Consider the following 12,239-nt stretch of genomic DNA (forward strand, 5'->3'; position numbering starts at 1 on the left):
CAGACTTCGTAGTGCCTCAATCCACAAATAAAAGACCTAAACTTTTCGGGGACACATTTAAGGAAAAACAAAATTGTTGTTTTATTTAATTCCGAGTATTTTCATATTTATCTACCTTTTAAACCTTCTCTGGACTTCCACAAATAATTCAAGACCAAAATTAGCCAAATCGGTCCAGTTTTAGCGAGACTAACGAACAGCAATTCATTTTTATATATATAATTTTATATTATTCGATTCACATGAAGTCTGCGGCTTATTGCTTATGTTGTTGGTGTTGCGCACGCGTCTGTCCGTCTCCACGTTTTGTTCCGGGTCACCCCGCGCTCCGCTTCCGCGTGCCCCCCTCGTTTGGGTATCGTCGCCGACAGATGGCAACACCGATTTTGTTTGTTCTAGATACCTAATATCTTATATGTATCGATATCAAATTAGACTATTTGTTTCGATGTTTGGCTTATTTTTTATTTTGTTTATTAAACATATTGTATTCAAATACATTGACAGACTTAATGCTTGAAGAATTCTTTACCAGTCTAAAAATAAAAATATCAATGCATTTTATACATAAGTGTATAAATGTATGTAATTTTTACAAAATTAATTCGGATATATGATACATGATACATGAGCTTAAGAAAAACAAACAAATAGAACATCGATTCGAGATGGTTCTGTTGATGTTTCGGACAGAATTCACGGAGACCTTAGTTCATAAGCGCGAAATGACACATACCTTGTTGATTGACCTGGTAGCAGAGCAGCAGCCTCTCCTTGTCCGTTTCGGTCCTGACCGAGTTCTTGAAGTACAGCCTGTTTCTGTACGTCAATCGTATGACGCGAGTGTTCTCGAACTTTCCGGAGCCTTTCTCTCTGAGCGCTGTTTCCCATTTTGATATCACGTCGCACAGCTGGGGAAGTCAGATAGAAGTGTAGCTTAATGATTGTGTTAATGCTGTACGTAGTTGAAATGCCTGAATATGTATAAAGATCAACTTTAAAGTCATGGTCAGCGGGATAAGAAGCCCGGTGTATTCAGATCGAGCGATGCAACTGTGCCGGTGTTCAAATCCCATGGGCGGGTACAAATTTTTCTAATGAAATACGCACTTAACAAATGTTCACGAATGCCTTCCACAGTGAAGGAGTATGATTGTGTAATAAAAATCACATCCGCAAAAATTCTAATTTGCGTAATTACTGATGGTAAGGCGTCTTGTGAGCTCGCACGGGTAGGTACCACCACCCTATCTATTTCTGCTGTGAAGCAGTAATGCCTTTCGGTTTGCGGCTGTCCCGCCCTTCAAACCGAAACGCATTACTGATCCACGTTTCCAGCAATTCATTTATATATATAAGTACTAAAGGTAATATATATATATATATATATATATATATAGATAGATACATTGATGGTCAACTGTTACCTTTAGCTCTTGCTAGGGCCAGTGTTACCAACACTCCCGGTTTGAGCCCCGCGAGCTGACGCACTAGTTCGGTGAACCTAGAATAGCCCCTTGAGGTTACTATAGTAGAAAAAAAAATTTACCTTTTTGTCCGGTTTGATGTGGTGCTCCAAGTCCTTCTCTATGGGGTCGTCGCTGAAGAGCGCGAAGCCGGACGCGGCCGACTCCCGGCAGCCGAGCTCGCTGCTCAGCGTGTGCAGGAACTCCTCGACGGTGGTGGAGCCATCGAAGCTGATCACCTGGTCAAGTCAATCATACCTTCATTGAGCGTCGCCCACCAGGCTAGGGATGGGCATCTCAGTGCGGACTCACGTCGAAACTAACACTTATATTACTACACAAAGTTCTTAATGGTTAAACTTAGGTATTTTATAAGGATCTTGTAAGAGTTTTGTGTACATTGCGGTTGTACCCTCGCGACGCACGAGTAAGTTGACCTTGTATATACATAAGTGGTTATTTATATACAATATCTTACTAATATAAATTGATTCTTTCCTGATATCATCGTGTCAAGATTAACTAAGACTTGTCTTCTATGTAACTATATTTGAGACCTTAGAACTTATATCTCAAGGTGGGTGGTGCATTTACGTCGTAGATGTCTATGGGCTCCAGTAACCACTTAACAACAAATGGGCTGTGAGCTCGTCCACCCATTTAATCAATAAAAAAAAAGCTTAAGCCAAATAGCTTTTCACTTATCGATATTAAAGTAGCGTTTTCGGTTTCAAGTCATGAAGGGTGGGTGACGTCATCGAGGTACATTAAAAGTCCTTACCTGATAAGTGTAATTGAGCATGTGCACAGGTATCGCGTGCGGGAGACAGTGATGGTAAGGGTTCTTCAGTAGAATGGACAGAACTTCCATTCGCGACGGTTTGTCTTCGCGTCCGCCGTTGCGTATGGTGCGTTCCAATGCGCGCGAGCAGTACGCCGCATACTTTCCGCACTCCGTTCTGTAAATCGACGTCATTCATTCAATTACAATTGAATATGCAATTTCGAAAAGGGCACATGTCGCATATTTTGTCAAATACGTTTTTTCATATACATGTAGTTTTGAGGTTTACTTACACCCATTTTATAATAATTCCAGTAATTTTCAATTGCTAATTAACATTAAAATATATCTGAAAAATTAACATTTTATATTTTACACTGCTTTAGAAAATAATCAATTTTTTTTCATTTCCTGAACATTTTACATTTTCAGAGATGTGCCCTTTTCGAAATTGCATACTCAATTAATGCATTGGGAATTTCTTATCGATTACAGACTATTAAATATATTAAGGGCTTTGATTGTAATGCCCTTAAAAGATTAATATAATGCCCTTAAAAGGTCAATAACCTCGCGCGTGCGTGGAGTGACGTTCGACAATTCGTCTTTTCGCATTAAAAGTACGGAATACGGAACCATTTGGTAACAGCAGTATTTTTCCCATAAATACTGTCAAAAGAGGGTAGTTTAGGTTTTTTTTTTTAGTTTACCTATGTTTTGACTACTATTAACAAAATTAATACATAATTTTATGTTACTTTAAAAGACAGATAATGTAACTGGTAAAAAACAAAAAAATATATGTTGCAAAGATGATTAATATTAAAAATATCACGTCATGTTAAGCTTTTAAAACACTCTCCTGTAAAATTAGTAAGTTTTAGAGATTATACCTACAGTTTTAATATGAGAAGACGAATTTTTGTTTATGTACCCACTAAAAGTGAAAGTTATGATTTCGACCCAAAATATCTGCGCGGTTATAGTTGGAATAGCTTACATTCTTAACTAACTCCTCAAAGACTAATGCCTCATTAGTATATATGCGTTGAATTTGACGGGAGGACTATATGTGCGTTCGATTTGACGGTAGGAAAGCGATTGAGAAACAATATTTACACTCACTTAGTATCGGAATGCCTGCTGAGGTGCAATTTCAAGTACCATAGCAATCGGTTGTTCCTCGGCACGAAGAGGCTAACGGCTAAAGCGAGAAGTTGCCAACCTTGTACGAAACTGTACGTCGGCGGATTACTCTTGCAATCCACCGATAGTAGGGGAGCCTGAAATTTTCTTTAGTGTATCACATTTGTACGCGTTAATTATTTAATGTTATAAGTAGTGACGTACATCTTATAATAATAAGGCCGTTAGCACAAAAGTGGCCTAAGCTTACCATAGTTAGTATGGAGATAATGAGGTTTGAATTTACTTTTACATTGCTTCGTAAGCAAAAACAAAACTCGCAAAAATAATGTTTACAAAGTCATCTGTTATCTATGGGTGGAATTAGGGTTAGTTCGGTTTTGCATCAATAAATTGCAACATATGTATTAGCAGACATATGAAAAATTGTGGGTTAAGCCACTTTTGCGCTGACGACTTCTATTAGCCATTTTACATTTATTATTATTATTTATCAAAATTTCAAGTTTCAAAACTTTAAATACAGTTTTAACATCAACATTATAAAAATCACGTTCGTAAGACAATTATGAAATTTGAAAATTTACTAAGTTTGTTTTTGATTCGAATATTATTTAATACCAACCTTGTTTTCGGTATCGGATAACACACATTGCCTTTCTCATATGTTAATTCAAAATTACTTATTAAATCATTTATCGAATCGGGACATGCGTGATTTAGCATTTGGTTTTGCAGACGGGGTAAACTAAGTGCTTTGTTCTTGTTTTGGGGAAAATCATTACTACGGATTTGGAAGGTAAATTTCGGTGTAATGATACTTAAATTATATCAAATGAATTTCTTTAGCTGTATATGTTAGAAATAAGAAAACTGCAGTCCATAAACGTATCTGACGTTTATTGAAATTCACTTAAAACTATGATACTGTAACTTTTAGTTTGTTACGCTAAATCTGTATTCATTTCTCGATATAATTTCGATTGATTACGTATTTCCTGTGTACACTTATATATTAAACATCGGTATAGCAACAATGCCCTTGTTATTATTATTATTTTTTTGTCGGGGCGCTTTTGGCCCGGCCCGCGAATACTCCTCTGACATAATCAGAGCCCTTGTTTATTTATTTTAGGATTAATAACGAAACCAGGAATGTTTTATTTATTTTGTATAAAGTTTTGCAATACCATATAAACTTAGTATAACAGTTATAAACTTCTTCTAACTTTTATATACTTATCTTATTCTAGCTAATCTTTTTTAACCTATTTTCATCATTATATGCTCCTGTTCATCATTATATGATCAGTAATTCCTCTGTTTCACAATCAACGGTGCGTCGTGGTCGTGTGGTTTACCTGTACAGAGCCAGGCGAGGAGGCAGCGTCGGGGGGCAAGTCGTTCTTGCCGTCGCCGGCGACTGACGACGCTCCCGTGTCGCAAGTGAAGAGCGACTGGGTCGCGCACAGTAGCAGTTGCTGAACAAATGAAATGTTGGTGTTCGAACAGTATAACCGGGGGGGGGGGGGGTCTAACTAACGTCAATACGGTACCGGGTGTGCGTATTCGAATTTCGACCTTGTTCCCTACGTAATACAAGTGTTTTATTGTAAAAACGATTTTACATACAAGATATTGATTGTATGTGTTCGTGTGTGTGTGTATACTTTTTGTAACTTAATATTAATTTTAATTGTACCTACCACTATCTACTCTGCACTACCTTTGGTTGACTGGTAGAGAATGCCTTAGGCATTAAGTCCGCCAATGTAAATTTTACATGAAGTGTACATAATACATACATGTACATAAAAGTACATAAGTGTACATAAAAGTACATAAATAAAATAAAATAAATAAATATTACATTCAACCTTGTTCGCTACGTAATGAAAGTGTTATATTGTAAAAACGATTTTACATACCAGATACAATAACGTCACTACGGAACCGAGTGTGTATGCGAATTTCGACCTTGTTCGTTACGTAAAACAAGTGTTATTTTTAAAAACGATTTTACATACAAGTTACAATGTTTGATATTTTCGCTAAATTAATGATTCACAATTGAATAGTTATGAAACTGCGAATATTTATTTATATTTGGGTATACGGAAATGAGTACGTGTTTTTTTTTCGTGAAAGTTAAACATATTAAAATCGAATGTTTGAAGAAAATTGTTCTGTGTACCCAATACCATAAGAGACAAATTTGAAAATACTTTTGAAACACTTATGGTGGTAATATTTCACCAACAGTAAACATATTATTACTTCTGGTTAGTGCAGGTGCTTTATCGCTGTGTGTGTGCTGTTCATTATAAACCAATGTCTCCCAATTTTATAAGGAAATTCCGCATTCTGAACTGTATATACATGCTAATAGGTTCTCAATTTGTAATGTACAATTTTGTAAAGTTTTATCGGGTAGGTACTTATTTTGTATGACTGCATAATTTGTTAGGCGTTTCTATAATTGATCTTGTTAGTTATGAAACAAAACGTATAAGTTTAATTGTAAAAAAATGATAAGAGAATTGAATGTTATTGCTATTTTCAAGATTTAGGCGTTTAATATTTAGTATTTTTAAAGCTTTTTTATGTGTAACTTAATTGGTGAAGTGCTAGCAGACATATAGACAAAAACTGGTCAATAATTAAGAGCAATATTTACACTCAACATAACTCAGAAACATAAGGTCATATACAAAATGATAAGAAATAATACCTATTTGGGTCTTAGTTTTTTTATTTTATTTTCACAGTACTTCAACCTCTTTAATTTTAAACAAATTTAAACAAATCACAGCATTGAATTGCACAGAATTCGATCTGATAATTCAAACGTTCAAATTATTTAAATTATTAACCATAAATTTGAAGCTTACATTTACACAGTCATACAACATTTACATTGGATTTACCCTAAAAACTTACCTTTAGTAGAGAGCTAGCAACACACTATACATAATCACAATGATATTGGATAATGTAATCTAAAAACTTGCAACACTTCATATACAAAGGAGTTCCAACAGTGCCAGAAACACTAGCTATGATATATATAGAATATGAATGAGAAAACGAAAATAAAAACATTCCCTACGTCTAAAGGAAACAGGGCAACATTCTTGGATCAAAAAAGGGGTAAAAATTTACACCAACATTCCATTTGAAAGTAACATGACATACCGCTGTAAGTACTAGCAACACTTTTGAATATGGAATATGGAACACGTCTATTCGTCCATTTTCATATTAGAAAAGTTGCCAGAACTTAAACGACCAAATTGGAATATTTCTTGTTTTTTTTTCAATAATATTCCAGGCTATTTACTGCGAGTTTTTGTATTTCCTATAGAAGCCAATAAACCTTTATACCACATACACAATTCCAAATTGATCAACGACACTCGAAGCCTTTTATTTTTGGCAACACACAAAGCTACTAACGACTGTATATATTAAAATGGCTTGTTAGTGTATATTTACATAATTATAATTTAAAAAAAAAATCAAAATAAAGTTATTCTTAAGCTTTCTTTATTCTAATGTGCTTCCTGAAAGTGTCGAGAATTTACGAATTATTTTGAAATATGCATTTTTTTGTAATTTTATTATTTTCCGGGTCACGTTAATCTTCAGTTTAGTTAATTCATTCTATTATTCCCGTCAATGAGATCGTTAATTAATAAAATAAATGCTATTAGAAATTGAATTACAAAGAGTCCTTTAATCGCAATTCTCCCAAGGTGGCCACTACTTTTTCAGAGCACAACATTTATGAGCGACTATGTTCTACAAGGTGTCTGAAGTCACTAAATACGAAGACAAACGAAAATGATACTTATGCGATTGGTGATAGTGATGATTTTATGATCGATAACATATGAGAAAAGCATTGAAGCGTACCGCCCGAAGCGAAGCTTTACGCCGATAAAAAAGCATTTTTTTTTAAATTTCAACTTTATCTGTACATTTTTGAAATATTACAACATTTTCATTGTTAGATCGAAAGCCATGCCTATCATGAAACGTTTTCCATTATTTTAAGCAATGGAAAATATTTATGAGACACTAGGTTTTCTTAACAGGAGAGATATCATAAAACATATTTTAGGTGACTTTACTTTTAACGTAGGTAACTTAAGTTTTGTTCAATCTCTCATGTAAGCTTTTAAAGATGAACTTAGACATTATTATTTGTTCTAAGTTTACCTTTTCATTAAATTAAATACGTTCACGTCGCGGTAACATCACCCTCATAATGGAATTTTATTTGACAATTGACGAAAGCTAACACGCTATATGAGGCCGTCAGCGCAAAAGTGGCCTAACCAAGAATTTTTCATAATCACGCTTATATGTATATTGCAATTTATTTAAAATATAATAAATCTTTGATGCAAAACCGGCCTTTCCATAGTTTCACCCATAGATAACAGATGGCTTTATAAAAATTATTTTTGCGTTTTTTTTTTAATGCTTACATGGGTGGACTAGCTCACAGTCAACTTGGTGTTAAGTTGTTACTGGAGCCCATAGACATCTACAACGTAGATGCGCCACCCACGTTGAGATATAAGTTCTAAGGTCTCAGTATAATTTTTTTACCTATTCAAATACAAATTCATGAAAACTTAATCCTCTATTGCTCCATAATAACTATAATGAGTTTTGGCCACTTTTGCGCTGACGGCCTCATGCGTCATATACAGCGTGATGTTTTAACGTCGAATAGGTTTAGAAGTGGCGGTGACGTTGCGGCGACGTGCCCGCATGCGGTCGTGTAAGTATATAGAGAGGCGTGTGGACTTACGTGTGCAAGCTTGGCGTTAAGGCGCTTGTGTCGTGTTACCTGCACGGCGTGCTTGGCGGGCGCGTGCGGCGCCGTCTGGCGGGCGAGCGCCGCGCACAGCTCGTCCTGCAGCTCCGTCACCTCGAGGCACTGTTGCAGCGCGTTCTGCGCCAGCACCACGTGGTAGTCTATGCCGGCCTGCTCCACGCACACCGACATGAACAGCTGCACGCACTGGAACGTGGCGTATACGTACGTGGCTTAGTACAATCCAGTCTGATAGCGTTTCTGGTCTTATACATTTAGTGGCGCTGGGTATTTGAGGCGGGATAGGCAAATACACAAAACACGACATAAGATTTGAAGATATTTACGTTTCTGGTCTTATTCAGTTAGTAGCGCTGGGTATTTGAAGCAAGATAGCAAATGCACAGAAAAATACATAACATACAGTCCAACAGATTTTTTAAAGATATTTAGTTGAATCGCTAAGTTTATGATTCGCCAGTTTTTCGAACTGTGGGTCATTCTGGAATGACTGATGGAATTAATTTTAACATTTGAAATTATTTATAATTTTTATAGATATTCACAAGTTATCAGAACAAAAAGAAAGGTGGATTATTAAAAATAAACTTATTGTTGTTGCATAAACTCTATTAACCAAACTGAGGTTGACAATTTAAGAAATACCTTGAAAATAACTTATAGAAAACTAGTTTTCATGATAAACAAAATGTTGTGATAGTCGAAGTAAATAAAAAAATAATATTCCATAACATTTTAAGTGTGTACATCTTATTATGTAAATTAATCAGGAATTTAAGTGCACTTCAGTTTAGCATTTTTTTAATTATCTTTGAAATAATTAAATATTAAATAAATGATTATTTCAAAGCCACTTATTCTCTGCCCGACCTCAGAGAATGAAACAGTCCTAGTTGACACTCTGAATAAAACGAATTTATCCATGGATACGTATTAAAAGAAATACAAACATTCATACCTTGAACAGTTTCAGTGCCTCTGCCTGTAGAGCCTCTGAATTGAGCGAGGTCAGCGGTGACGTCAAATTCTCCTTTGAATAAAGCAACGTCGGATGTCTCCATAAAACGCAATCTAAAATCAAATGAGAGGACATTGAGAACGCTAGATGAAATTTTCAATGAATTTTCTTCTGTGTTATAGATCCCGGAAACCTATACAATTGATATAAGAACAAATACAGGTCTCCGTACGGAAAATGTAACTGGACTACCAATTCGAAACCAGTAATTTGTTTAAGTGATCGTTTAAACGTTATTTTCAATTTAACTCTTCCAGTAATCTACCACAAACCTTCTAATTCTAAGGCAGAGTCAACTTCTATTAACCGAAATGGTCATAAAACTGTTGGAAAAATTAAAATTTCCGATACTTGTCGTGCCGACCGTACCCAATGAAAGGAGAATTACGAGAATGACTTAAGCCATAAGCAACTTATTGTTACTACAGTTTGTTCAGTGATCGAAATTCGATTATAATCACGGAACACCTTAATATTTGAATGGCGCACAAAATGTCTGTGGTACGTTTTCTCGCTTGTACAATTATAGTTTAGACTGACCACGTCCGGGGCTACGCAAAATGTGAAATATTTGATTCGAATGAAATAATGTGATGATTAATAATAAACGCGTGATTGCGTCGTTAAAGTAGTTTTAAGTATTAAGTACGTCTCACATAAACCAAAGAACATACTAATACTCAAGTCTCAGTTGCATTGGCACATTGATTGTAGCCTCCTTCAAAAGATAGCGGTATTCATTACAAAGGTAACATTATCTACCAGATAATCTAGTTTTATTATTATTATTTAGATTGATCCGTTGCTAAGTGATTACCGGACTCAATAGACATCAACAGCCTAAATGTCGCCACCCATTAAGAGACATGAGTTATAAGTTTCAGCTTAAAGAACGGTTGCCCCACCCTTCAAGCCGAAACTCGTCACTGCTTCACGGCAGAAATAGGCAGGGCGGTGGTACCTACCCGTACGGGCTCACAAGGCACCATACTGCCCGTTATACTTATATATTGTTTACTAGGAAAAGTCATACTGGGATCTCCATCGGTTTCCATGAGTTTCTGGACCAGCTGCTCGAAGTGCGTTCCCTGGCTGAGTCCGCCGCCGCTGACCACGGTGAGGTGGTACAACCACGAGTCTTTGTCTGCTTTGCTTTCGAATAACAAGTACGTTGGACCCTGCAAGAAGAATACAATTTTGATATTAGAAATTCAAACGAAAACAATCGATCTAGATACTTTATCGGTCTGGTCAATTAGTTTGCTACTGATATCGACCATTGAAATCGGAGCGACACCTGCACCAATTGGTGCAGTACACAGAATGATTACTCTACCGACCGACGAATTTTATGATGGTTTAAAAAAATCGCAAATGAATAGTGACACTTAATAATTCGGTAGGCAGCGGCTTGGCTCTGCCCCTGGCATTGCTGAAGTCCATGGGCGACGGTAACCACTCACCACAGGTGGGCCGTATGTTCTTCTGCCTACAAGGGCAATAAACAAAATTAATAATAATAATAGCACAAAAATACAACAATAACAACTAACGCCATCTAGCAACTAGGGAGCGATCGGCGATATATAATAATTGTAAGACTTAAGTAATGGTCGTATCGCACGAACGTTCGAGAAGGTTCGACTGTGTTCGCGAGCGCGGGGCGGAGCGACTGAGCGACATCAAGTTAAAGGAAAAAGCATTAAACGAAAATTAACAATAGAATTCAAAGTGAACGAAGATCTGATGCGAACTTTAGATTGTAACCTAGTAGCAATATAATGACTACCAGTCAGTGTTCGATACTAGTGAATACGGAACGATCTTCTATAACTTTAATATTTTCCGTTATCGATAATAAAACTTAGGTTAAAACCGAATTTAATGTTTATTAATCAGCCAATTATCATGCAAGTCAACTACGTTTAAGCTTTTAAAACTTCACAATCATGCATTAGTGTAGGCGTGCGTAATATAAAGATGACGTCACTAACCCCAGTTACCTGTTGCTGCGGGTAGATGGCGACAGTGAGGTGATTTCTAGTGTCGTCGTTTTTCTCCTCTGAATCTGAATCCGAGACGTGTTCCACGTCCTCGACGCGTGCGTCACGCATATTGATCTGGCCTGTTGGGTTCTGGAGTACATACGAATATGTTAAATTAGTTAATCAGGTTTATTATAAACAATGTGCTCAGATGAGCAACGCTACGAGCACGCACATGAGCTTTCCGGCCCATGGACATTAAAGCACATCTTTAGAAATAATATTAGAGTTTCAATTGCATCGGTACACCTGTATGGTCCTTCATACCGGTGAGGTTCTTCCTGAATCCATTTTACCGGTGTTAGATACCACCATCCTGCCTATGTCTTATGGAAGGCTGTCATATGCTCCGGTTGAGATGTGCAATATAAGATTGGATTGAGATACTCCAGTCTCATGTATCAAGTAAGCAGCGGCGCTAACAAGATCTCTGCGTTATCACAACCACTTTAGAACAGAATGTTATTAGGTTGTTCACAAGCTGCACTGAGCAGTCTTGAGGACACTTCACATTGTAAAGATTTTTTGAAAATTGGGAGCAAATACGAAATATTGTGCATTGGTGGTGATCATCGATCTTGCATATCATGTCAAGTTTTTTTAAAATATTTTATGGCATGGTAACCAACCAATCACATGAGTGACGAACATGTTTTAATGGTGGACCAGAAGCACCTCGTACTAATATAAGAAACCTTTGAGAATATCTATCTATAAATTTGTCGATACTACTTTCACGATGACCATTAACGTTTCATTGGAAACTTTCTTTAACTATTTTTAATTCAATTATATAATTCTTAATTCAGACTAAACTTTCTCTTTAAATGTAACGATAATAGTATTTAGGACGGTTTTCTCGAGTCGTTAACATAATCAAATCTACTTTTACTATTCGATTTCGCGCTTTTTATTATCATTGTGTTATTGT

The 12,239-nt window shown here is 36.3% G+C and overlaps 1 protein-coding gene across 19 annotated transcripts in view; it reads right to left on the bottom strand.

Moving 5' to 3' along the window:
- The window catches only part of LOC114244342 (uncharacterized protein CG43867), a 376,703-nt gene that overhangs the window by 6,924 nt on the left and 357,540 nt on the right, over positions 1-12,239 (bottom strand). For 12 of the 19 annotated variants that reach the window (XM_089734981.1, XM_089734982.1, XM_089734989.1 and 9 more), the window contains 9 exons: positions 11,258-11,398; positions 10,297-10,441; positions 9,204-9,316; positions 8,219-8,431; positions 4,758-4,877; positions 3,376-3,533; positions 2,248-2,425; positions 1,550-1,705; positions 737-911 (listed from right to left, as the gene is read on the bottom strand). In XM_089734981.1, coding sequence (XP_089591107.1) covers positions 737-911; positions 1,550-1,705; positions 2,248-2,425; positions 3,376-3,533; positions 4,758-4,877; positions 8,219-8,431; positions 9,204-9,316; positions 10,297-10,441; positions 11,258-11,398 — 1,399 coding nt within the window. The remainder of the gene's footprint in view (positions 1-736; positions 912-1,549; positions 1,706-2,247; positions 2,426-3,375; positions 3,534-4,757; positions 4,878-8,218; positions 8,432-9,203; positions 9,317-10,296; positions 10,442-11,257; positions 11,399-12,239) is intronic. The other 7 variants (XM_089734991.1, XM_089734984.1, XM_089734985.1 and 4 more) reach the window with 6 other exon arrangements.

Source organism: Bombyx mandarina, chromosome 18, assembly GCF_030267445.1.
Source record: "Bombyx mandarina strain Sakado chromosome 18, ASM3026744v2".
In the NCBI taxonomy this organism is placed as follows: domain Eukaryota; kingdom Metazoa; phylum Arthropoda; class Insecta; order Lepidoptera; family Bombycidae; genus Bombyx; species Bombyx mandarina.